Raw genomic sequence first — 23,464 nt, 5'->3', positions numbered from 1 at the left:
CATTCTGTAAGTGTAAAAACTAGAGGCATTCACAAATTGATTTCTAGTTCTGCTTGCTAGTGCAGTGCAGACAGAGGATTGAACATGGATTCTTGCCCTGTTTGTTTTTTCCATATTGGGTGTGTTTGACCCTAATGTGGAGAATAGTTTGAATCATTCAGAAGAGATTATGAGAAGGTAATGGGTACCCTGGCTAACAGTTAGCTTTCAATATAAGCTTTCTCTCTCCCTTGTCTACAGAAAATCACCTCTTTATGATAACTGCTTTCTCCATGCTCCAGATGGACAGCCCCTCTGCACTTGTGACCGAAGAAAAGCTCAATGGTATCTGGATAAAGGCATTGGAGGTGTGAAATTCAGCTGTCATAGTTTAATTAGCTGCATCACATGGGTACTGCCAGGAGTGGGAGTGGGATGAGGAAGGGGGTAGATAAGGAAGACAAACAGACTGGGTGGTCATGCCTCAGAAATAGTCTTCTGCCAGCACACAGAAGGATGCTTCTTCCTTGGGGGTGGAAAGGGGCAGGACAAAACTGACACTATTTCTTTTTTCTAAGAGCTGGTGAGTGAAGAGCCTTTTGTGGTCAAGCTACAGTTTGAACCTGCAGGAAGACCTGAATCCCCAGGAGACTATTACTTGATGGTTAAAGAGAACCTGTGTGTCGTGTGTGGCAAGACAGACTCTTACATTCGGTGAGTGTGGCATTGGGCTGCCCTGGTTGTCTGTCTCAGATGGAGATTATTACATGCAGAGCCCTCAGAGGCTTTGGTTGAGTTTGCTGGCTTTGTCTGAGAGGCTTGGCCCAGCTTCCCCAAGAGCTTCATTCTGCCTGGCCTTCTCTAGTGGTCCCTATCTCTCCTGAGCCAGTTCTTAATTTCTGGAATTCAGCATTATCCTCAGTAACAGTCTGCCATGGAAAAAGTGGTTCCCTTTGGCTCATGAAGGTCTGAAGACCACTTCCTTTAGTAGAAGCTCTGTCCTTTTAGTTCTACCTTGAGGCTCTCAAGCTTTCTGAACATTGATATTGTTCATAGAGTTTTTGGCTACCTGAAGGCTGCTCTTTCATGCCAGGGTCTCCACACAGTGAAGGTGAGGCTGCTCCCTTGGGTTTTCTCCATGGCTTTTGTGCAATAATTTTCTTTCTTTCTTTCTCCCTCTCAAAGACAAATAGTTCTTCTTAGAAAAATAATGATGAGTCATGATGAACCCAGGAAAATAACAAGAGCAAGGAATTCCTCAGATGAAGGAAATTGGCTTGCTTGGGTCACCAGGCTTCTTTGAGAGAGTTGCTTTCCAGAGGTCAAAGGCCATTAGCATATCTTTTCATTTCTTTGTGACTTTTTCTTCTGGGGGCACAGCCTTCTCAAAGGTTGTTATTAACTTCTCTCTGCCCTTAGTCCTCCACTGAAGCCTGACAGTACGTGTTCTGTACTTACTTCAAGGAGAGGAACCTGAATCACAGGTGGATAGGTAGGAACCTAAGGCACAGGTCAGGTTGAGAGTAGAATAAGTAGTTTTGCCTTCATGTTATCTCTCTGGGATCACAGTGCCCAAAGCTTCTCAGAGATGTTTGAGTCCTGGTTAGACTCACAGTTGCCCACCTGCTAGCTTCACATGTTCTCTGTGTCATATGCTAATTAGCACTGCTCTCTGCGTGGGTTTGGTCCAGGAAGAACGTGATTCCACATGAGTACCGGAAACACTTCCCAATTGAGATGAAGGATCACAACTCCCATGATGTGCTCCTGCTCTGCACTTCCTGCCACGCCATTTCCAACTACTATGATAACCATCTGAAGCAGCAGCTGGCCAAAGAGTTCCAGGCCCCCATTGGTTCTGAGGAGGGCTTGCGCCTGCTGGAGGATCCTGAGCGCAGGCAGGTGCGTTCTGGGGCCAGAGCCCTGCTCACGGCGGAGAGCCTGCCTGCTCATCGAAAGGAGGAGCTTCTGCAGGCACTCAGGGAGTTTTATGACACTGACACCATCACAGATGACATGCTTCAAGAGGCTGCCAGCCTGGAGACCAGGTACAACTTACAGTGCTCGTCAGAAAAGGAATTGAGGGTTAACAGTGATGTTAACCCTCACTACTTGTGAGAATGCTTGTCAGGGAGTTAGCATGAGCCTCTAGATGCAGTGCCTAGCCTCATGCGTAGCCCAGGATGTGTCTAGTGATTTGAGGTAGCAAGGGGGTGGAGTATAACAGCCTATTTGAGAATTTCCTTTCTGTAGAAATTTGTCTTTCATGAAGTGTTTATCCTTAAGGTCACATGCTTAATTAAGTTCAGCCATTTTGATTGGCATGATAGTTCAGATGCTGTGGAATTCTGTCTTAGTCATTCTGTGCAAAGGTAAATCCTGAAATCAGCACAAAGCATGAAAGTAACTGTCCAGTAATACTCTGGCATCTCTCTAAAGTTTCCCATCAAGTAGAGTATGTATGGTTTTATGTCTTTGGCCCCATATACAGGTTTGTGAAAACTTTGACCAATAGATTCACATTTCCATTCCCACCTGCACACCCAGGATATTGGTCCACTGAATGGAATGTTGGACAGAATTACTGGACTATATAAATTACTTTTCTCTTTTTTCCTTCCTTTTTTGCTTTCTCCCTCCTTCCCTCTGAGTACATAGTTGAATTTGCACGACATAACTCACTTCCCAAATGAAAAGTTTATGATCCTGAAAAATGAGTGGGTGCATGGCTCTGGTGATAACTCTGGGCTGCAGTGCATAATGTTGCTTCTCAGCTGTCACTATTTTCAATAGTAGTAAAGTTCTGTAAAACCCAGATAGTGATGCTGGTTGCCAATAGTAGTTTTTGTTTATCAAGAAAAGATAAAGAAATGAAAACTTTATAAAGCAGCAAATATTTATTTTATTATTTATTCAGAACCTAAAGTATTTTACCAATGCTACTGATCTGTCACATATATTGCATATATTTACTGAATACATGAGGCACCAAGCTAATAAATTTTACATAAATTGCCTTAATTATTTCTTATAATAAGCTGATAGGTAGGATTTAGATTTCTTACTGATAACTGCTAATATTATCTTGCGTTAAAACTTTTTTAAAAATTAAATTTATTATTGAATTTTATCCATATAACTCTTCTGTGTAGTTCTAAATGTTATTTTCTAAATTTCATATTAAATATTCTGAGGTTAAAGTTAAGCAACTTGCCAAGGTCTTATTACAAAGTAGTGAGACTGGCTTCTTTGACTAATTCCCAAATGAGATTCCTAAAACAGCTAAACATCCCCTTTAAACCACAGACCCTTCTATGCATTTTTCTGAATTATATAGATGGATGCTGGATTGAGACTGAGGAGAACAGCTATTTGGAGACAGATAGGCAAGTTAGGGGGAAACTTATGAGCTAAATAATAAAATATATGCAAATACTCAGAGTCACTAACATGGCTAGACTGATTGGGGTCTTGGAGGGCAGCTTGAGAGTGGAGTGTGGTGTAGAGGGAGTAAAGAGGCTGTGGGGGCAGATTGCTTCCTTGAGAAAGGTCACCTGTATTCATAGGAGCGAAAATGCTGTGACACGTCAGAGCAGTTTTCAAGGCCTCCTTGCCTGGTTAGGAAGGTGGCAGAGGGTCATCTTCCCCTTCAAATAACACCATTTGCACAGCTGAGCAACCACTGGAGCATTTCATTGTGACTGAAGCACTTCTTGTCCATGTGGTCTGGCATGTACTTTACCTTGGAGCCACATCCTCATCCCAAATTCTGGCATTCTGTGGGAAAGAAGGCACTAAAGAAGTGTACCACCCTGCGTTTTATATTCAGGTATTGCAGTGTTATGGAAAACTGGACCCGTAGGCTGATTAGCAGCCTCATATTAATATTGGGTATGGCTCAGAATAGTGGATAACTTATAGGAGGGTTGAGCTGGTCACTGAGTAACATTGGAATAAATAAAAGACCAATAGTCTCCTGAAAAACGTATAGCTCAGAACCCCTGAATACTTTTTGTTGGATTTTGAACCATAGTTCAAACTATTTTAAAGGCAAAGATGATAAAGAGGATGTTTTCTAAACATTAAAGTAACCAGACCCTTAGGACTCTAACTAGCTCCCAAACCACTGGCCTGCAGCATTTGAAGCTATCAGTGAGATTGTCCTGTGCTTGTTTCCCTCAGACCCTTTGCGTTTCATGTTTTGGCAGGATTTCCAATGAAAACTACGTTCCTCACGGGCTGAAGGTGGTGCAGTGTCACATCCAGGGTGGGCTGCGATCCCTCATGCAGCTGGAGAGCCGCTGGCGCCAGCACTTCCTGGACTCCATGCAGCCCAAGCACCTGCCCCAGCAGTGGTCAGTGGACCACAACCATCAGAAGCTGCTCCGCAAATACGGGGAGGATCTTCCCATCAAACTGTCATGATAGCTGCTTCCTGTCCAGGTCAGGACAGCTGGGAAGCTGGAGCCAAGGTGGAAAAGTCATCTGTTCTTGTTTTAAGACATAATTGTCAACGCCTGAATGGCAACTCAGAACACTAACTTGTACTAAACCTGGGTGCTTCTGATGGAGCAAGGCTGTTGTTTGAAGGGGGAGCTGGTAGTTTTGAATTTTAATTGAGCAGAGACAGTATTTTTTTGTTTGTTTTTCCATCATCATCTTTTACTTTTGTGGACCAGAGAGGTTTGACTTCTATTTTTATTCTCCCTCTTCTGATTTCCCTGTAAAGAGACAAAATGAAGACTTCTCCCTGAAGTGACTCATTAAGGCTTTCAGAAAATGTTTGTAGTATGTTTCTTCCCTGTCCACCATGCTAATTACCTCTAGCAGGGACTGTCCAGGGTGTCAGTCCTGTCAGGTTAGGAGGGAGAAAAAATTCTTTCAGAGGCTGGAGAAATAACCAAGGAGTCAGATTCATTTTCCTTCTTCAACTTCATAAGTCCAGTTTCTTCTGCTCTCCCGTAATTTACCTGGTTGGAATCCATCCCATCTGTGTTGCTTTGGTTTATTTCACATACTGGAAAATGCTTCCCTTTACACATCTGCGTCCAAAGCAGCAGCTTCCTGTCATGTACTTCCACCCTAACACTGAGGGAGCCCTTTTCTGTAAATAGGCCTTCAGCCTGGGTGGGACAGAGAGAAGCAGACACACACTCTTCCAGGAGACTTTGGAACTTTGTTTAGCTTTTCCTCATGCTCTTTGTGCCTGCTCACTGCACTCCCCTTGCCCAGGGCTGGAAGGTTTTTAGTTTAATCTCTTTCTGAGGGGGAGATTACCTTTGCTCAAAATCAGTGTCAGCTCCTTCAGTGTTCCATGTTCCATCAGATTGGCGATACTGACCCATTTTCAGCACTTAGTTCACTTTTAGAGTCATTCGGTCAGTTTCCAGTGTGAGGATTTCTCCGTCTCCTCTGAAGCCCAGGACACCAAGATGAATTAATATATTAGATGTTCAAAAGGGTGATGTTTCATCTTTCATAAAGATAGGCTATACTTTGAGTATGAAATCAGTTTATTAGTGATTCGTGTTTTTTCTAAACTTTTGGGAAAACTTTCGTATTTTACAAGATCTTAATAAGTTTGAAAAGAATTTTATGGCCAGAATCCAACAAAAGCTGTAATTTGGATTTGTGCCCAAGTTGGTGATAATTGATCTGACATTGATGAATAAAACTGCTAAGCACAAGATTCACTGATTGTAAATGTGAAATTTTTCTTAATAAAGTCAGTAAGTATTCTTGGGGGAGGAGATATTTACCCTATGGTCCCTGCCTTGTGACAGTACCAGGATGCATGTGCATGGATATGCGACACACTTGTACCCAGGCTGTCGGGCTGTGTCTGAAGCCTAGATCTGTGTACACATCCTGTGTTCTGTTCCTCTGCCTCTTCATTACCACTTGTCCACCAACAGGCATTCCTGGGATGTAAACTAGAAATCCTTGAAAACAAATAGTACCAGCCACTTTGGAGAATGTATGGTCAATGTAGTAGATTAGCACAGGGCCTGTGTCTCCTGGTTGTGGATCCCAAGGTTAGAAGAGAGCCAGGGAGATGATGGGGACAACAGGTAGATATTTGGTCATGGTGGTAGTTAGGCTTGCCACAAGGTGGCACTCATAGATTGGTTTTTGTATTCATTCCTGAGACTAAGCAACTTTCATACATGGTTACTAAACATAACTCATTACCTGTGTTTCACAGTTTGCAGAGTTGATTTTGAGTCATTTTGGTAGCTTTGTAAGAAAAACATATTTCCCTGAAATAAGAGAATAGGATTCTCTCTTTTCTTCTGATCCTCATATGAAAAGGTGAGAAACACTTAGGAGGACTGTTCTGGTGCCTTGTGTGCTGTGGGAAGAGGGAGTGGCTTCTCTCTGGAACTCTGTGCAGGGTCCAGTAACAGAGCCAGTGGCAAGGAAGCTAGACCAGAAAAGGGTTTCATAGTAGATGTGAATCTTTTTATTCTGAATCTGCCTTGAATTCTAGCAGCCTTTCCCTAAGGGTAATATTTACCATCTTAAATGAGAGATTTTAGGGTAGATATTTTAAAAAAATAAATATTTATTTTTTTGCCTGATGTAAAAGTAATATATACTTATTAGAGAAGAGTCTTAAGTGAAAGAATAAAAATCATCCATCTTCTAGAACAGAAAACATCTTTCATCTAGAACAGAGCTAAACTTTACTGATACATTTATGGATTTTCTTTCAGTACTTAAAAATGCATATAATATGTGTATAATATTTAAACAAAATTGAGGGTTACACATACACACAGGTTGGTATTCTAATTTTCCTCCCTCATTGGCATGGTATCAAAAGTAGTTTATGTGTCTTTGAAAATAAATTCTTAGTAGTTTTACCTTCTTTTAGCTATTCATTCTTTGTTGATCCTTCATTGTCATTATTTTTTTAATGTTTTTTAGTTGTAGAGGGACACACAATATATTTGTTTGTTAATTTAGTTTTTATGTGGTGCTGAGGGTCGAACCAGTGCCTCACACATGCAAAGCAAGTACTCTACCACTGAGCCTCATCCCCAGCCCCCATTGTCATTATTACCAATGATGTTGTGGTGAACTTTATTGTGTATAGCTCTTTGACTCCATCCTTTGGAATTTCTTGAGGATAGAATCCTAGAAATGATTGTGAAGTGGGGGACTCTCATTGCCCCAGTGAGTACAAACTGATACCTTTAGAATTACATGTTGAGGAAATGTGTCTCTTTGACCCTTTAGCTCCAAGTATCCCAGTACATTGACTGAGCTTTCACATGAGTGGCCTCTGTCAGCCCCTTTAGTTTACTAAGCTCAAATTTCTCATTCTTATCCATGATTGAATAGATACCCCTGTGGCTTGGGAATCCTGACTCTTCCCAGCATGTTACCGCTTGAGAAGGTGAGCTTTGGGAAGCAGAAATGGTAGGACAGTGCCATAGCAAGGGTCTCTGAATGTCCTGGGTAGTTAGGTTGGTGGGCTCTGAGTGTCTTTCTGCTCTTTGCTTTCTCCCACTCTTTTTTTTTTTTTAAGAGAGAGAGAGAGAGAGAGAGAGAGAGAGAGAATTTTTTTTGTATTTATTTTTTAGTTTTCGGCAGACACACATCTTTGTTTGTATGTGGTGCTGAGGATCGAACCCGGGCCGCATGCATGCCAGGCGAGTGCGCTACCGCTTGAGCCACATCCCCAGCCCCTGCTTTCTCCCACTGTTCATTGCTATGTTTCTTCCTCTGTAGTCAGTATTTTTTGGGAACAGTTTATTTTAAAATAAAAATATTAAAAAATTTAATTAAAAATAATTTTTTTCTTTAAAAAAAGGTTACAGACAGATTATTATTTTTTTTAAAAAAGATAATAAGCACTTAGTGATTTGCCATCCTGAAGTGAATGAGGACATATTCAGGTATTTGCTTCCACTTAAGAGTGCAGCCATAAGTTACTTATTCTTATCCATGTCACGGATTGATCAGATGACAAAATGTGTTCCTTTGAAAGAAAGCCATTTTAATCCTTCATTTTTGACTCCTAGAAATTCAGCAGGCAGAAAGAGCTTTGGTTCAGCTTATTCTGCCTGTTATTTTGAGTCCCAATATTTAAATTAAGTTAAATTCTTAAATTCTTAGTTTACCTTACATCTCTTGTGTTTTTCATTCATTCCTTTATCTTTTCCTTTTTTTCTTCATTATGTCTCATTCTTATGAGAGGTGTTTTCTAAAGGATGTTTGCTAGTTTACTAATTATCTTGTATTACTAATTATGATATATTTGAAATGAAAATTTTTTGGACTTTTTTCTTTTATAGGAAGGTCATTTTGAGAGTTTTCTAATCCCCTCAGAAATATAGTGAGAACCAGTTTTTCTTAGTACAGTGAACTAAAAGAGGGTGTAATGATTCATAATATGATTAACTCTTGATCTGAATAACATAAAAATAATACGTAATCCCCCATATACATTTATTTTGGAACCCAGACATACTTTTCAGGCATTCACTAAGTTGCCCTTGTTCTAGAGCCCGGCACCTTCTTCCTGGAGCAGTTCCCCTAGGTGATGGAATAGGGTTGGCATGCAGCCAATGACACACAAGTTCTAGAGTACCCATTCTTTTTTTTTATACGTTGATAGACCTTTATTTTATTCATTTATTTATATGCGGTTCTGAGAATCAAATTCAGTGCCTCACACATGCTACATGAGTGCTCTACCACTGAGCCACAACCCCAACCCCTAAAGTACCTATTCTATCAGCCCACTGGGGATGCTTGAGGCACCAAAGCACTGGCTTAAGTGCCAATATATTATTTAGAAGGTGGAAAGTACATTAGATCATGTTTTCTTCTAGTCAGTTTTGCCTATGACCAACTCTGGTTGGAGGCCCCTGGACACTGGGTAACCAGACCAAATGGGTTATCATTTGGGAGATAATCAAGAGCTGACTTCCTTCACACAGGAAGGGGGAATGTCAGAGAACCTGATTCACGCATCCTTGGTTGTGCCCTCTTCTCCTATGGTACACATTGCCTTCCAAGTCATTCTCTGCTTTCACTGAGTGGAAATGGTTCATCTCATCCTCCAGATTGAGCCCAAAGCATGTGCCCTCCTTCCAGTTTCCTTATTTGTTACTAGTTCTTGAATTTTTCTCTCTTGGTGGATGGGTCATCTGTTGCCTCTCTGGCACCATTACCTTCAAAAGCTGCTGAGTTTAGAGTGAGCATTATTATAAGCAAAATGTGTGATCCAGAATATTCCTGAGTTGGAATAGCTATTTATATTGTACTTCTGCTTCCCAAAGCTCACCCTTCTCAAGTGGTAACATGCTGGGAAAAGTTGGGATTCCCAGGCCAGAGGGTATCTATTAAATCGTGGATAAGAATGAGAAATTTGAGCTTAGTAAACTAAAGGGGCTGATAGAAATGGGAGATTGAAACATAGGTAGTTTTAAAGGAGATGTGTTTATTTGACTGATGCAGGGAGCCTTGTTCATGGACTTTATATATTTTGTGGTGTTTTCCCCCCTAAACCCAGTTCATCATGTTAGTGATTCAGAGAAAAGTGTGCTGATGACTTGGGTTCTGCTGCCATTAGCCTGCTGTGTTATCTTTGGACAAGTCACTTAACTTTTCTGGGCTTCTTTCTGTACCTATAAATTTAGAGGTTTGGATGAGATGTTCCAGAAGAGCCCTCTGAGCTAGAGCATTCTGGGACACATCCCCCCATTGCTTTATGTGGCCTTTCCCTTGGGTGCTGTGTATCTTCTGCTTTGTTGCACACTCTTACCCTGCCCAGCCCTGGAATGGAAACTAGAAGGAAAGCAAAGGAATAAGGGAAGCAGGATGCCACCCCATGTCCTCCTGGCCTCATTAACTAGGGAGAAACCCCCTCCCTCCCTCTGGCGCTCTACACGGGGTCAAAATGCCCTTCTCACCAGAAATGTGCTGTGTGTGGCCCTCGGGTTCTCAAGTTTCTACTCAGTCTGCTACTTAACCTCAGACGGGAGGGACATCTTTATCTATAGCCGCAAGGCCAGTGCTGTGAGGCTGATTAAGCGATCAGTGTGGAGTGTGCCAAGTGTTTAGAGGGAGGTTGATGAGAGGGGAAAGAAAGACTTTCAGTTTAATGATAAGAGAAATTATGTGTCATAGAGAATTGAATAGAATTGGGTGCTTTAAAAGGAAAACATGAGAAGTCGAGTAGCGTCTGCCATGTTAATTCCTTGTTATCCATCCAGGAACCCTAAATGAGATTAATGCATAGGAGGCCTGTGTCTTGGGTCAGCTGGCTTGCCCTGGACTTTGTTCTGCTCATCTTTGCCTTTGTTGGGCATCAGCTAGACAGACGTGTGCAAAATGTAAAGTTTGCGTTTTACAAGCTGCAGAATGGACTTTCTATATACACATACATTTCCTAGGACCTGGCAGAGAATACTTTTCGAGATAAGGTGGGTGTCACCATAATGACCAATCTGTCCTTAAGCCCCTGATTCTCCCTGAGTAGCTGGGTTACAGGCACATGCCACTGTGCCTGGCAGAAAGTACATTTTCTGGATCATCCTTGTGCTTAGTTTCAGCCCCAAGGGAACTTGTTGGTTTTTCTTTGTGTAACACAGATTTGTACTGAGCATGCTCCACTTGAAGCTCTTTTCTGTTATCTAGATAGACATGGATGTGAGCCCTGGTTTCTACCAAATTGGGATCTTTTTTTGCAAGGGGGGTTGTTACTCAGAAATTTAAAAAATGATGACCCGTTAGCCAAAAAGAAGGCTCAAATATGTTACTCCAGCCTCTTCTACTTGGTCTCTAAAGTGCCTAGAGTTCTGACATCTTCTGTGTATCTCACAAAGCCAATAAAAGCCCCCATCAGCTGAATTAGTTTCTCTTAAATTGAGAGATTCGAGTCTGGCGCTAGAGGCCTGGTAGGCCTGCGCTGAAGCACATATGGCTTCCTGAGTTCTTGGATACAATAAGCAGGACTAAAGTTGGCTCAGGAAAGGAACAGAAGATGACTTGGGGTTAGTTTTTCTTTTTCAAATGTTATACAAGTGCAGAGCTATTGGCTGCCACCCACCTCTCCAACCATCAGCAGAGCTTGACCTTGGCCAAGATTTTGCCTCATCCTCTCGGCATTTCAGCATAGAGTTGCGTTTCAGCCGTGGAATGCTTAACCAAAAGCACATGCTATAGTGGTGGTTTCCAAAGAGCAAGTTTTTGCAAAAAGTCTGCATAGTGTTGTTTTATCAAAACAACAGCTTCCTCCAAACCATCAACCCAGCAAACCTCTAAATGGTGATTCTTTGGCTTATTTGTACACAAGGGCTAGGACTTTTATTGAATACTCATTGAAGTGTGGCATAGTTAACATATGGCAGATATGCACATCTTCAGAGTAAAGCCGGATAAACTTTGACAAGTGTACACACACATAACCAATAAGGGCTGGGGCTTTTATACTATGTGAACATCTATTCCAGTGATAGGCTTCTGGGTATTGGAAGGTTGTGTACATCTGGTCATACAAATTACTCTAAAGCAGTACATCCAAGTAAAAATGAAGAGTTGGTGGTCTGGTCTGGGCAGTTTGCCCACACTTAGTGGACTTGGTAACTACAAAGCTTCATAAAGCTTGATTTTAATAATTTTTTAAAAATGGGTAATATGTGTCCAAGTACAGTGGCACCAGCCTGTAATCCTAGCTACTTGGGAGGCTGAGGCAGGTGGGTCACAAGTTTAAGGCCAGCCCAAGGAACTTAGTGAGACCCTGTCTCAAAAAATAAAAAGGGCTAGAGATACAGCTCAGTGGTTGGTAGAGCACCCCTTGATTTGATCCCCATTACCACAGAAAAAAACAAAGTGTGGGGGGGAGTAATATGAAATTTTTAAAAAATGTATACTGAAATCTCTCCAGTCCTTTACTTCCTTAATGATAACCAGTATAATTTATTTGTATATTGTCCACCCATCAAAGAGAGAGTATATAGAGTTTGATTTGATTTGTTTTGTTTTTGTGGTGCTAGGAATTGAACTCAGGGCCTTGTGCATATGAGACAAGCATTTTACCAATCGAGCTATATCCCCAGACCTGGATTTTTAAATCTCAAGTTTCTTCTTTGGTGTTAACCAAGAACATTTTCCTACCCCTTCCCTTCATCCTCTAGAGCATTAATGCAGAAATGTTTTGGATCCCACAGCCTCCACAGTGCTAATCCTATTTATCCTATACTGTACTTTGCCCTCTGTCTGGCTCATTTGGCTCAGAAGTCCAAGTTTCTCATAGGATTGCCATGAGTTGATAATTGTTGAAGCTGGGTTATTATATTGGGTTCTCTACTTTTATGTCTATTTGAAATTTTCCATTAAATATTTTCATTCATTTTTCTTTCGAAGTAGTTCCTGCAGCACAACTGTCTGCCTTTTTGTTGAAGTGATGCTCATTCGCAAATTATAGGCAAATCTCTACACGGAAACCCCCTACCTGCCATACGATTTTATAAACATGAACTGGGATGATTACTTACCTTCAAAAGCCATCCTTCTCCTTAAACATAGGATTGACCTCAAATTTATTTTGAAAAGCCAACATCTCTGGCAGGCAAAATTTTTATTTGATTTGTTCACTAAGTTTTTCAGGCATGTAACTCTCATGCGTGGCAGAGAACTTCACAGCGAGCCACAGTGAACAGTATTTTATACAACTCATAGGTTCAAGAGCCAGGGAAGGAGGGCCTGTCATCTGACCCTCTTGGTGGGAGAGGAAACAAATCTTGCAGGGATGGCCTTCCTAGGTCACTTCCAGCTCCCAGTCGCCCTTTGTCTTTCCTCTGTGGCAGGTGGCTAGGAGTCACATCTCCAGATTGGAGCCTCCCAAGATACGGAGTCTGGGAAAAGTTGTGGAACCCTTGATGATTTTCTAAATCAAGACCCATATGGTTCCCCAAAGCCATTTTACCCTTGATGCCCTTTCATGCTGTCCTTTGTCTTGCTGAAATCTAATCACTGAGGCCTCTCAGATGAGAACATTCCCACTGGCTGGGCAGGCCCCTTGGAGCAGCTGTCACGTTTGAGCAGCATCTGCTTTCTGACAAGCTTGAAGACAGAATGAAGGACGTCTTTGAGTTTGGGGGACTGTGTTCAATATGCTAGCAGTTCGGTGGCCTGGTGCTGGGGTGGGAGGAGGGGTCATTCCAGATGGGTGAGGATCTTCCCGATTTCAGTCTATGGTCCTTGCGGAGTCCTAAGGCTACACTGGTTCCCTCAGCCTTTGGCTCCAGCCTTTTCTGGGCAGGGAAACAGAATGAGGCAAAATGCCTGGTGTGTTTTAAATAGATTCTGCCTGCTGCAGCCAATAAGCCCAACAGCTTGGAAGGTGAGTGACCCTTCCCGAGAGATTTATGTTGCACCAGTGCTCTTGCCTCCAGCCTGGAACACTGGCCACCCTCGCCCTCCTCCTCCCCCCCCCCCCAGCCCTCTACTGTTAACTATCCTCTCCTCTCGCTGTTCTCTGGATGGTTTCTCTTGAGGCCTTTCTGGCTTTAGTATTTGTTCCACTTTTATTGGTTTTCACTCTCTGCTTTTTCTTTCCCTGAAGCTGTTTTTCCTCGTATTCTCTTTTTCATCTCTTGGAGTCTGTTTGTATCCATTCTGCTAAGTACACATCTCCCTCTGCTGCTTGTCTATCATGGCTTTTCTCTTCTCTCTCTCTTTTTTTTTTTTTTTGTACCAGGAATTGAACTCAGGGGCACTTAACCACTGAGCCACATCCCCAGCCCTTTTTAAATATTTTTAAAGACAAATATTTGTAATATTTTAATACTTTGTTTAGGGCTGGGGTTGTGGCTCAGCGGTAGAGCACTCGCCTAGCATGGGCAGGATCCGGGTTCCATCCTCAGCACCACATAAAAAAATAAAGGCATTGTGTTGTGACCATTTACACCTAAAAAAAAATATAAAAAAAATATTTTGTTTAGAACTCTTGCTGAGTTGCTTAGGGCCTCGATAAATTGCTGAGGCTGACCTTGAACTCACAATCCTCCTGCCTAAGCCTCCTGAGCTGCTGGGATTACAGGCGTGCACCACTGTGTCCAGTTCTATCATGGTTTTTCAATGGTCCTCTTGCTCTCACTTTCCACTGCCTCTGGGACACAGTTCAGCCCCTCTTAGGCTTGTGTGCAGTTGGGGAAGCAGGGGAGGTGGCCCGCTGCAGTGTTGGACACTGATACTTGTGATCTGAGGTCACAGTCTGTGCTCCAGCACTGCCAGGGTACCTCAGATTGAGCAAGGATGGTATGCTGTGCCATTTTCAAAAAGGTTCCTTCTGGTAAAGAGAGACTTAGGAGGACCTGTGGGGCCTCTTCTCATCCTATCAACTCACAGAGACCACTTACGAGACCTAGGAGTAACTTTCAGAACATTTTAGATTTGATGTCTGGATTCCCGGGAAGAAGTAATGCAGAGAAAGTTAGTTAATTTTTCAAACTGTTAGTGGGCAATTGGCTGTTCATCTTGGAAAGAAGTAGGGCGTGGGGGGTGTGGATGGAGAGTGGAAGAACCTACCTGGAGCAATCTCATTTGGGGGACAGTGCCACTCTGAGCAGAACCTCAACCGTGGCAGCTGTTTCTTGGCACTAAGCCAAAAGAGGGGCAGTCCGAAAACAGAGGTGGGGGTGGAAAGTAGGGGACAGCACACATCCTAGGTTTTAAGCAGTAAAGGAGGCAGAAGAGGAAGGCCGTGTGAAGGCTCAATGTCAGAAGCTAATGAGGAGTTGGCACTGGGGAATCAGGGGAGTGGAACTTGGCCAGAGATGCTGCAGCCTGCTCTGCCAAGTGGAGGCAGGCAGTGTGAGGGGAGGCCAGGAGAAAAGGGTCCTTGACGACCTTTCCCCCACTAATCTCTAGCCCTTTTATTCTTTTTTACAGATTTGTCCTCATGTTTTTTTTTTTAATTTTTTAATGTTTTTTAGTCGTAGTTGGACACAATATCTGTATTTATTTATTTATATGAGGTGCTGAGGATTGAACCCAGGGCCTCGCACATGATAGGTGAGCACTCTACTGCTGAGCCACAACCCCAGCCCCTCGTGTTATATTCACAAAAAAAAAAAAAAAAAAAAAAAAGCAAAAAAAACAAAAAGGGCAGTCTTCTTTGAAAGGGACTCACAAGGGCTGGAGAATTTGAGGCTGAATGAACTGACCCTTTTGCTGGATTCTTAGGCCTCTTTGCCCACCTGGTTGCTGCAGCAGTGAGAGGCAGCCCCTCACTGGGATATGCTGAGGCGAGTCCCTGTGCAGCTTGACAACCCAGCAGAGAGCCCAGGGACAGGGGCCAGCCGTGGGTGTGTGCCCACAGAACCTCTGCAGACTGTAGGGCAGCCAGAGCAGTGGGGCTGTTGGCCAGCCCAGCTGGAGAGTTGGAGTTTGTCTTAGACCTGATCTGAAAGGCGCCTTCAGCATGACTCCAGCTCCAACCCTGGCCTCCTTTCCCCTCAGCAATGGGCTGGACTGAGACCTGCGGTGGAAGAAAGAGAAAGGAGAGCTTTTTTTCTTGCTTAAAAAATTTTAGGGGCTGTGAGTATGGCTCAATGGTAGAACAAACATGCTTGGCATGAGGCCTTTGGTTAATCCCCAGCACCAGAAAAAAGAAATGTGAAGAGGTAATAAATAGCAAAAAAGAAAAAAACAAAAAAGAAATTCAAAAGGTATACGGGATGTACAATAAAAACATCTCATTCTGCCTCCTCAAGCTCCCCTCCTTGGAGGCATCCCTGGATGTACCAACTTCTTGTATGTTCTTCTATTTTCTCCTTTTTAGATCTGCTGTAATCTGGAAATATTCAGATTCTTGATCATATAGAATGCTTTAAATTGTTTGGGTGTATTCATGTGTATGTAATGTGTATTGAGATCAAATGATGATAAAGAAAATTGTATCTTGGGTTGGGCATGGTGGTGCACACCTGTAATCCCAGTCACTCAGGAGTATCAGGAGTTCAAAACCAGCTCAGCAAATTAGCAAGGCCCTAAAAACTCAGTGAGACCCTGTCTCTATTTCTTTTTTTGGGTACTGGGGATTGAACTCAGGGGCACTCGACCATGGAGCCATATCCCCAGCCCTTTTTTTGTGTGTATTATTTAGAGACAGGGTCTCACTGAGTTACTTAGGGCCTTGCTTTTGCTGAGACTGGCTTTGAACTCACGATCCTCCTGCCTCAGCCTCCCGAGCTTCTGGGATTACAGGTGTACACCACTGGCCCAGCGAGACCTTGTCTCTAAATAAAATATAAAAGAGTGGGGATGTGGTTCAGTGGTTAAGCATCCCTAGGTTCAATCCCTTATCTGCCCCCCCAAAAAAATTGCACCTCAGTTTATTGTTAATAATTCTTGCTACAGCAAGAAATTATTTAAAATAAGTAGAATACGTAGAATCCTAAAATGCTAGTCCTAGAAAGGACCTTCCAAGTATTTATGTACCAAAGTCCTCTTTTAAACATGAGAAAAAGACCCAGATAAGTGACTTTTCCAAGGTCACCAGGATGGTTGATGGCATTCCTGGAACTAAAACCCAGGTTTCCCACCTCCCAATCATCCTTGCTTCCCAAGAACATGCCAAATGCTCCCTTTTTAGGTAGTAATATTTGTAAAGATCTGTTTCAGAGATGGAAGGAAAAACAAATGATTAGAGACAGGAAAAGAAATCACGAATTCCAAGAAAAAGGTGAAATAAAATTCCAATTAAAAATGGACCACACACACATCCACACACATGCACACATGGCAGAGGACAGAGGCTGTGGGCTGAGTTAATTGTCCACCTCTTCTGCTGCACTCCACGCTGAGACGGGGCCAGGTGGACTGTGAACAGTAGCATGGTGCCACCCTCTGCTGAAGGATGTGCAGCCTTCAACCTATTGTCACTGCAGAAAGCAGAGGCAGGTATGTTCTTGTCTGGTAGGAAGAAAAAATGTCACCCTAGACCAAGTTGTGTGTGGACACAAGGCAGGGATGTCAAGGTAGAAGGGAAGAGGTAGGAAGAGTTGCCTTATTACTCTACCTTGGAGCTCTGCCATCACTGGTCCCTCCAAGCATGGATAGCCCCGCTGTTTACCACCACCTGCCAGGAGGACGCTCCCCAAGACCTACATGCTGATAAAAGGATAGGATGCTTTTAAATTTCCTTTTTCTACTCTGGCATCAGCTCCAGATATGTGAACAATTTTGGTGTCTAAGCCAGATTGATGGGCCTTTTGATGGCTTCAGAGGGTGGCTTCACTGAGAGGGGACATGTATGACTGTAAACGCTGGTTGTAAAACCCTCAATTGCTTTGAAATGGTAAATTTCCAGGCAACACGGATCTGGTATTACACGCCTCCTGCATTAACAGCTTTTTCTTCCTGTTCAATTATTTTGACTGGCCATGGAGTAGAAATTACACTTCAGCATATATCGATGGATATTTTCAGCATGGCTAAGAGCTTCAAAATTTATACCAACCCCAGGAAAGGTCCTTTAATTTCTGCTTCACAGTTTCACAAGGAAAATGGAAGTATCAATTATAGGCACCATTAGACTGAAGGAATGTAGAATCATGGGTCTCTTCAACTCAAATTCTCTCTAGTCTTACTGCCTGGCCTCTTCAGTATTGAGCCAAAGTTTGTTCTAAGCCTCAGATCTAAAGGCCCATCCTCAAATAAAGAAGGCCCTTGAAAAGAAATGAGTATGCCTGTAGGGAATACACCGTAATCCCAGCTATGCAGGGGGCTGAGGCAGGAGGATTGCATGTTTGAGCCCAGCCTCAGCAACTTAACAAAACCATCTCAAAACAAAAAATAAAAAGGCTGGGGATGTAGGCTCAGTCTCATTCAATCTCCTGGATTCAATCTCCCAAACTCTCACATATCTTAGCCACTTTTGTTTGTTCCATTTCTTGGACTTACCTGCTTACCTGTCCTTCAAGGCTCTGCTCTCAAATGTCTTCCAACTTGTACAGTAGAGCTGTAGAGCCCTGTCTAATCCTGTGACTGTTTACACATATTTCTCTAATGTCAAATACTGAATCCCCCAGATGCTATGACCAGATATTGTTCATTTTTTTATCCCTATGCTAGAAGTGCCTGGCACCTTCTAAGTATTCAAAAGGAAATGAAGGGACCCCAACAGGCAACAAGCACTGGCTTCACTATCTGAGGCCTTTTTGGCATTTTCTCAGTCCAGAGTGGCAAGAAGCAGCAGCTTCCCACCCTCGATATTCATTCATTCATTGATTTACTCCACACAGATTTAGTACATGCTGCCAAGACGCCCAATATTGTGCTGGGAACTCATGATACACAAAAGGCTGCCAGGCCTTGCTCAGAGGCACTTCCATTCAAGGCAGAGAGACAGGAGTGTGGTAGGCCTTGGTCTGGCATCTCCGTGGGCCATCTGGTCTGCTCTGAGAACCTTTGCCATTCAGCTCTGCAGAGGCTGTGTAGAAAGGAGGTGATAGAGGTGGGAAGGTCAGGGGCCTTGGAAAAGGCTCCGCCTCTGGGACCAGTTCTGCTAACCAGTAGCTTGATTTGTGCATTTTTTTGGTATGAATTTCTTGCTGTTAGTAAAGAGCATTTGACACTTTTTTTTTTTTTTAGTACCTGGGATTAAACCCAGGGGTGCTTAACCACTGAGCCACATCCCTACTCTTTTTTTATATTTTATTTAGAGACAGGTTCTGAGTTTCTTAGGACCTCACTAAGCTTGCTGAAGCTGGCTTTGAACTCTCGATCCTCCTGCCTCAGCCTTCTGAGCTGCTGGGATTATAGGTGTGCACTAGAGCTTAAAGCTACAGAATTTAAAGCCTCTGCAGTCCTGTTACTCCCAAATGCAGAAGCTGGGTCATTATGATCAGCAATAACCATCATAGTTCTGCCATTGCCCAACAGAATCAGGGTCACTCCTTCTATGACTTCTGATGGGACCACAAAAGACTTTCTCACCTCCTCATCTTGAGGGCAGCTCATGAATAGAACCCCTGAGGGAGGACCTATAGCCCCAGCTATTCGGGAGGCTGAAGTGGGAGAATCACTTGAGCCCTAGAGTTTTAAGACCAGCCTAGACAACACAGTGAGATCTTGCTTTTAAAAATTAAGATAAAAAAAGAACACCCAAGGGCTGGGGTGTAGCTCAGTGGTAGTGCATTTGGCCTGGGTTTGATCCCGAGCACTGCAAAAGAAAACAAAAATCACAAAAACAGAAAAAGCCTTGCCCTCTTAGAGTTTACAGTTTAGTGGCAGAAACCAGTGATAAAAAGCCAAGGTTATCAGACAAATTGGATTGAGAATAAGACTGGAAGTTCCTTTCAAAGAGCCAGGTCCTAGCTGAGCACAGTGGCTCATGCCTGTAATCTAGTGGCTCACGAGGCTAAAGCAGGAGGATCGCCAGTTCAAAGTCAGCCTCAGCAATTTAGTGAGGTCCTAAGCAACTCCATGAGACCCTGTCTCTAATAAAATACAAAAAAAGATTGGGGATGTGGCTCAGTTGTTAAGTGCCCCTGGGTTAAATTCCTGGTACAAAAAAAAAAGCCAGGTCCTGCCCTCCATCCATAACAGTTTATAGAAACTTACAGATACCTTTTCCTGGGAAGACAATTGGTGCATTAAGCGTGATCAGCTGGCAGTGGGCAGCATACATCCACTGGATGGCTGTGACTTTGTGGGCATGAGTCTCATCTGTAAAATGGGGGCTTCAGGACCTTCTTCACAGGTGCCTGTATTCTGTGATCCCATATCAGCATAGCATGTGTTGCCTGGTTATGAACATTCTGTACCCCTAGCAGCCTCTCTTCTGCTTAGGACAGACATGGGCAGGGCTGGGAATCCAACAGGTGTCTCCCCTATGTCCTGGGGGCCTGCTGCAGCAGCAGACAGGACAAGACACTTCTGAGCTGGCACAGGTCTAAGAGTATTGGACACAAAGAGGCGGGGGCCCTGCTCTGTGCCTCTCTCCTCCACCCTGCCTTAGTGTGCCCAGCAGAGGCTCTGGAAAAGGCATCCACCCACCTGTTGGGCAGGACAGTTCACCCTTATCAGACCTTAGGTGTGGCTTGTGCTCTGTTCTTGGCAGCCATGGCAGCAGTCCCCTTCGTGTTCTCTGGGCAGGCCCTTCAGGAGTCCCTTCTCACCCCCAGAGCATGTCTGTGGGAGCGGGTCTCCAGTAGATTGGGGTGGTTACTAGGCACTGAATTTCATTCAGTCTTTCCCAACAGGGCTTCAAGTAAGGGCTAACACCCTCATATTACAGTTGAGGAAACTCAGGTTAGGAATTTGCTCACTCTCCTCTTCTGTGACATAATTAGCATTTGAATTGAGTTGTCCAGCTGCACATCAACTGGGGTCCCAGCTTACCCCAGGCCAGCTTTGGTGGCCTTAAAAGAGAAGGTGAACTGAGCTTGAGAGAAATAGCAAACAGGGGAACATGCCTAAGAACTAGAAGTTTAAAATGGCTCAGCTAGAGGGAATCTGAGAGCATGTCTCTGTATCCCTCCTTTTCCAGAGGAGAGGACAGGCCCAAAGTGACGGGAGACCTCTGCACATAGAACTCTTAAGCACCCTGCAGACTGCCTTGCACCCGTGTCCACACACTGACATTGAAAATGGCTCAGGATTTAAACCCAGCTCCACCACTGACCTGCTGTCAGACTCCAGGCAAATAATTAAACAGAGCCCTGTGAAGTGTCAGGGTCCTTAGCTGCAGGTGGGGATGGTAATCTTGAACTCATCTCAAGAGCATGAGAACTTTAGAGACAGGACATGTGGAATGTACGCATGGGGGCTGGCTGGCACCTGGGAGGTCCTGAGTAAACTGTAGCTAATACAATTACTCTTGTTTTTAAAGTTCAGTGAACACTAGGAATCAGCAAATCTCTTAGGGATGGCTTTGATCTGTCATTCTGCTGGGATCCACTCTAGGACCAGAGAGGAAACAAAATTCATTGTTATCCCTGATCACTGAAATCTACCTCAGACTCAGTTTTGGGCCCATTTGTGATTCAAATCTGGAAGGATGACCATAGTTTGTAGCCAAGGTGGCAGTTTCTAGTCCCCAGTTCTGCCAGAGTGCCTGTGGCTTAAGGCACATCAGTCAACCTCTGTGTCAAATTTCAGTCAGTTAAATGAGCATAGTGACTTCCAGCCCTCTTTTACTTCCATCCCCAGAGAAGTGCCCATCTGAGGGCTATTGTGCAGTCTAACAGTCTAACACTTTCATGAAGGGCTATGCCCCTCTGGTGGAGGGTGAGGGAAGTTTTATCTTAGGGACAGAGCTGCCAGATAATGACAATTGGCCTCCACTTATTCCTGGGGAATAAGTGGTGAGACTTGTAGAAACCCTGCCAAATTCCATCTTCCCCCTCCCTCACCTCATGGAGCCACCAGAAAGCCCTCAGCCTGATATCAGCCTGGCATGGCCCAGCTTCACCTCCCATACCCAGGGGTGAGTTTTTCAAGTTGAGGGGATGCCTTTGGACCCCACATCCTTTCACCTGGTTCTCTCAAGATCAAAGGCAACCAGACATGCAGGGAGCAACCTATGGCAACTAGAGGGCTGGTCCCTAGTCCTCCCACCTGGCTGACCTCCTGATAGATCACCTGTGTTAAAAGGCGGCACCAAGAGAGCAGTTCCCTTTCATTTTCATGGTTGACTAGAGATGTCTGTGGAGCCTGGTGCCTAAGGAGCAACATCTTCTTCCCTGGCCTCACACAGATGCTGTGACACTGGATCTGTCCCATGATTCCTGTGAAATCAGGCAGTAGCTTCACAGTGATTTTCTCCATCTGTGCAAATGAATCCTGGGCCCTAGGCAGTTTGATTGAACTCCCCAGGTGAGAGAGACCTGGGACAGGACCCGGGCATCTCTGTCCTCTTGCCTGTTGTTTATGATGGCCACACAGACTATTCCTAAGACTCCCTGCTATTTTCAAAGACCCTCTTTGGTGTGTTCTCTATTTTGTAGGGTCACCTCCCTGGTTGGGCCATTTGGAGAATTGTCTAGGTATCCTCATGATCAGTCTTTTGAGTCAAGGTATCATAATTGTGATGATAAGTCTTCTGGGAAAATCAAGTGGAGTTTCTTCCCTTTCCCTAAATAGAAAGGTATCAAGCATCTATTATGTACATAGTTCACTTCCAGAATGATGGAGAAAGAGATGGAGAAACAGAGAAACACCTCCTTATTCACTTCCATGCCTCAGGGTGGTGCAGACAGTGTGAGGGAGGGAGGACTTGACGCTGTGACCTCACTGCCTGATTCCCCAGGTGGCTTCATTTGGAGCCCTGACCCTACCTGAGTCTTCAGAAGAGCCATAAAACCCAGCAGCATCAACAGGAAGCAAACTCCCTGCCCACTGCTCCTGGCATTTAAGGATCTCCTGAGTCCAGACCAGCCCAGTCTTCCAGCCTCAACTCCCACCAAACCCTTACCAGGTCCGGCGCTATCTCCTTAACACAAATGCTTCCATCCTCTGGACCTTTGCTGGGGCAGCTATTCATGATCCTGCCCTCCCCTCCCCCTTATGCCTCTGAAGGATTTATTCGGACTTCTCTAAGCAGCTTTCCTGGCAACTAAAAGAAGACCGCCTTGCAATAAATTATTTCTCTTTCTGTGATCTTACTTCATCGTTTCCCATTTATTCATTGAGTGTCGGCCTGTACCCCCACCCTGGGCTGGTCTCCTAGGGCTAATCTAGCCCACCTGGCCTTTTGTCAGGAGAGAGTAGTTCACACATGATTGTCACCGCCTCCAGCACCGGCGCAGAATCTCAGTGATGTGTCTCTCACCACCGTGTTTTGCACTTTGTCGAAAAGTGTCAGATGGCTTGTAGAAGAGTGTCAGATGGTTGTAGACTGGGCTCTTCCCACTAATTAGTCATGTGACCTCTGGGGAATCGCCGGGCCACTCTGGCTTCTGTTTTCTGATGAAATAGTGATGAAGATACCTCAGAGTTATCCAGGGGACAGCGAGGCAGGATGTAGGAAAGTGTCATAAAAGCCCGGAACCCTGGGCCAATGAAAGATGTACACTGATTGTATCTCCATTCTCCTCGCCCTAGCTGCGAGACAATGTCGCTCCCCCTTCGCTCTCCCCAAATGTCAAGTGCACCAGCTTCCAAACCTTCCTCTGGGCGGCTCCCCCACGGATCGGAATCTAGGCTGTGGAGGGTTCCAGTGTAAACTCAGGACACCTCTCCTCCCTGCCACCCTTTCCCAAGGACTCGCAAAACACACCTAGAACCCCTCGCCGGAGCGCAATTCAGAGCGCCGCCCGGAACTGCAGCTCCACTGCGTGGGCCAAGGCCGGGGGTCGCGCATTTCTGGTCGGTGACTCAGGGCCTCTTGGTCCGGGGGTGGGGTGGGTAGGCGGGACCCACTAGGGCCGCGCGGGGGCAGCGCCGGGCGATCGGTCGGCGAGCGGTGGGAGACCAAGCTGGCTCCGACCCGTCGCCATTCCGCCGCGGGTGTCTGTCT

The 23,464-nt window shown here is 44.4% G+C and overlaps 1 protein-coding gene across 3 annotated transcripts in view; it reads left to right on the top strand.

The window, feature by feature from the left end:
• Positions 1 to 5,692, top strand: part of Exd2 (exonuclease 3'-5' domain containing 2) — a 51,835-nt gene extending 46,143 nt beyond the window's left edge. For 2 of the 3 annotated variants that reach the window (XM_026385182.2, XM_026385183.2), the window contains 4 exons: positions 241 to 347; positions 558 to 693; positions 1,671 to 2,027; positions 4,188 to 5,692. In XM_026385182.2, coding sequence (XP_026240967.2) covers positions 241 to 347; positions 558 to 693; positions 1,671 to 2,027; positions 4,188 to 4,404 — 817 coding nt within the window. In that variant the 3' untranslated portion in view covers positions 4,405 to 5,692. The remainder of the gene's footprint in view (positions 1 to 240; positions 348 to 557; positions 694 to 1,670; positions 2,028 to 4,187) is intronic. The other variant, XM_026385184.2, reaches the window with a different exon arrangement.
• Positions 5,693 to 23,464: the final 17,772 nt, after the last annotated feature.

This window comes from Urocitellus parryii, chromosome 6, assembly GCF_045843805.1.
Source record: "Urocitellus parryii isolate mUroPar1 chromosome 6, mUroPar1.hap1, whole genome shotgun sequence".
Classification (NCBI taxonomy): Eukaryota; Metazoa; Chordata; class Mammalia; order Rodentia; family Sciuridae; genus Urocitellus; species Urocitellus parryii.
Note: the sequence above shows the minus strand (reverse complement) of the source record. Positions and strands in the feature narration are given on the sequence as shown.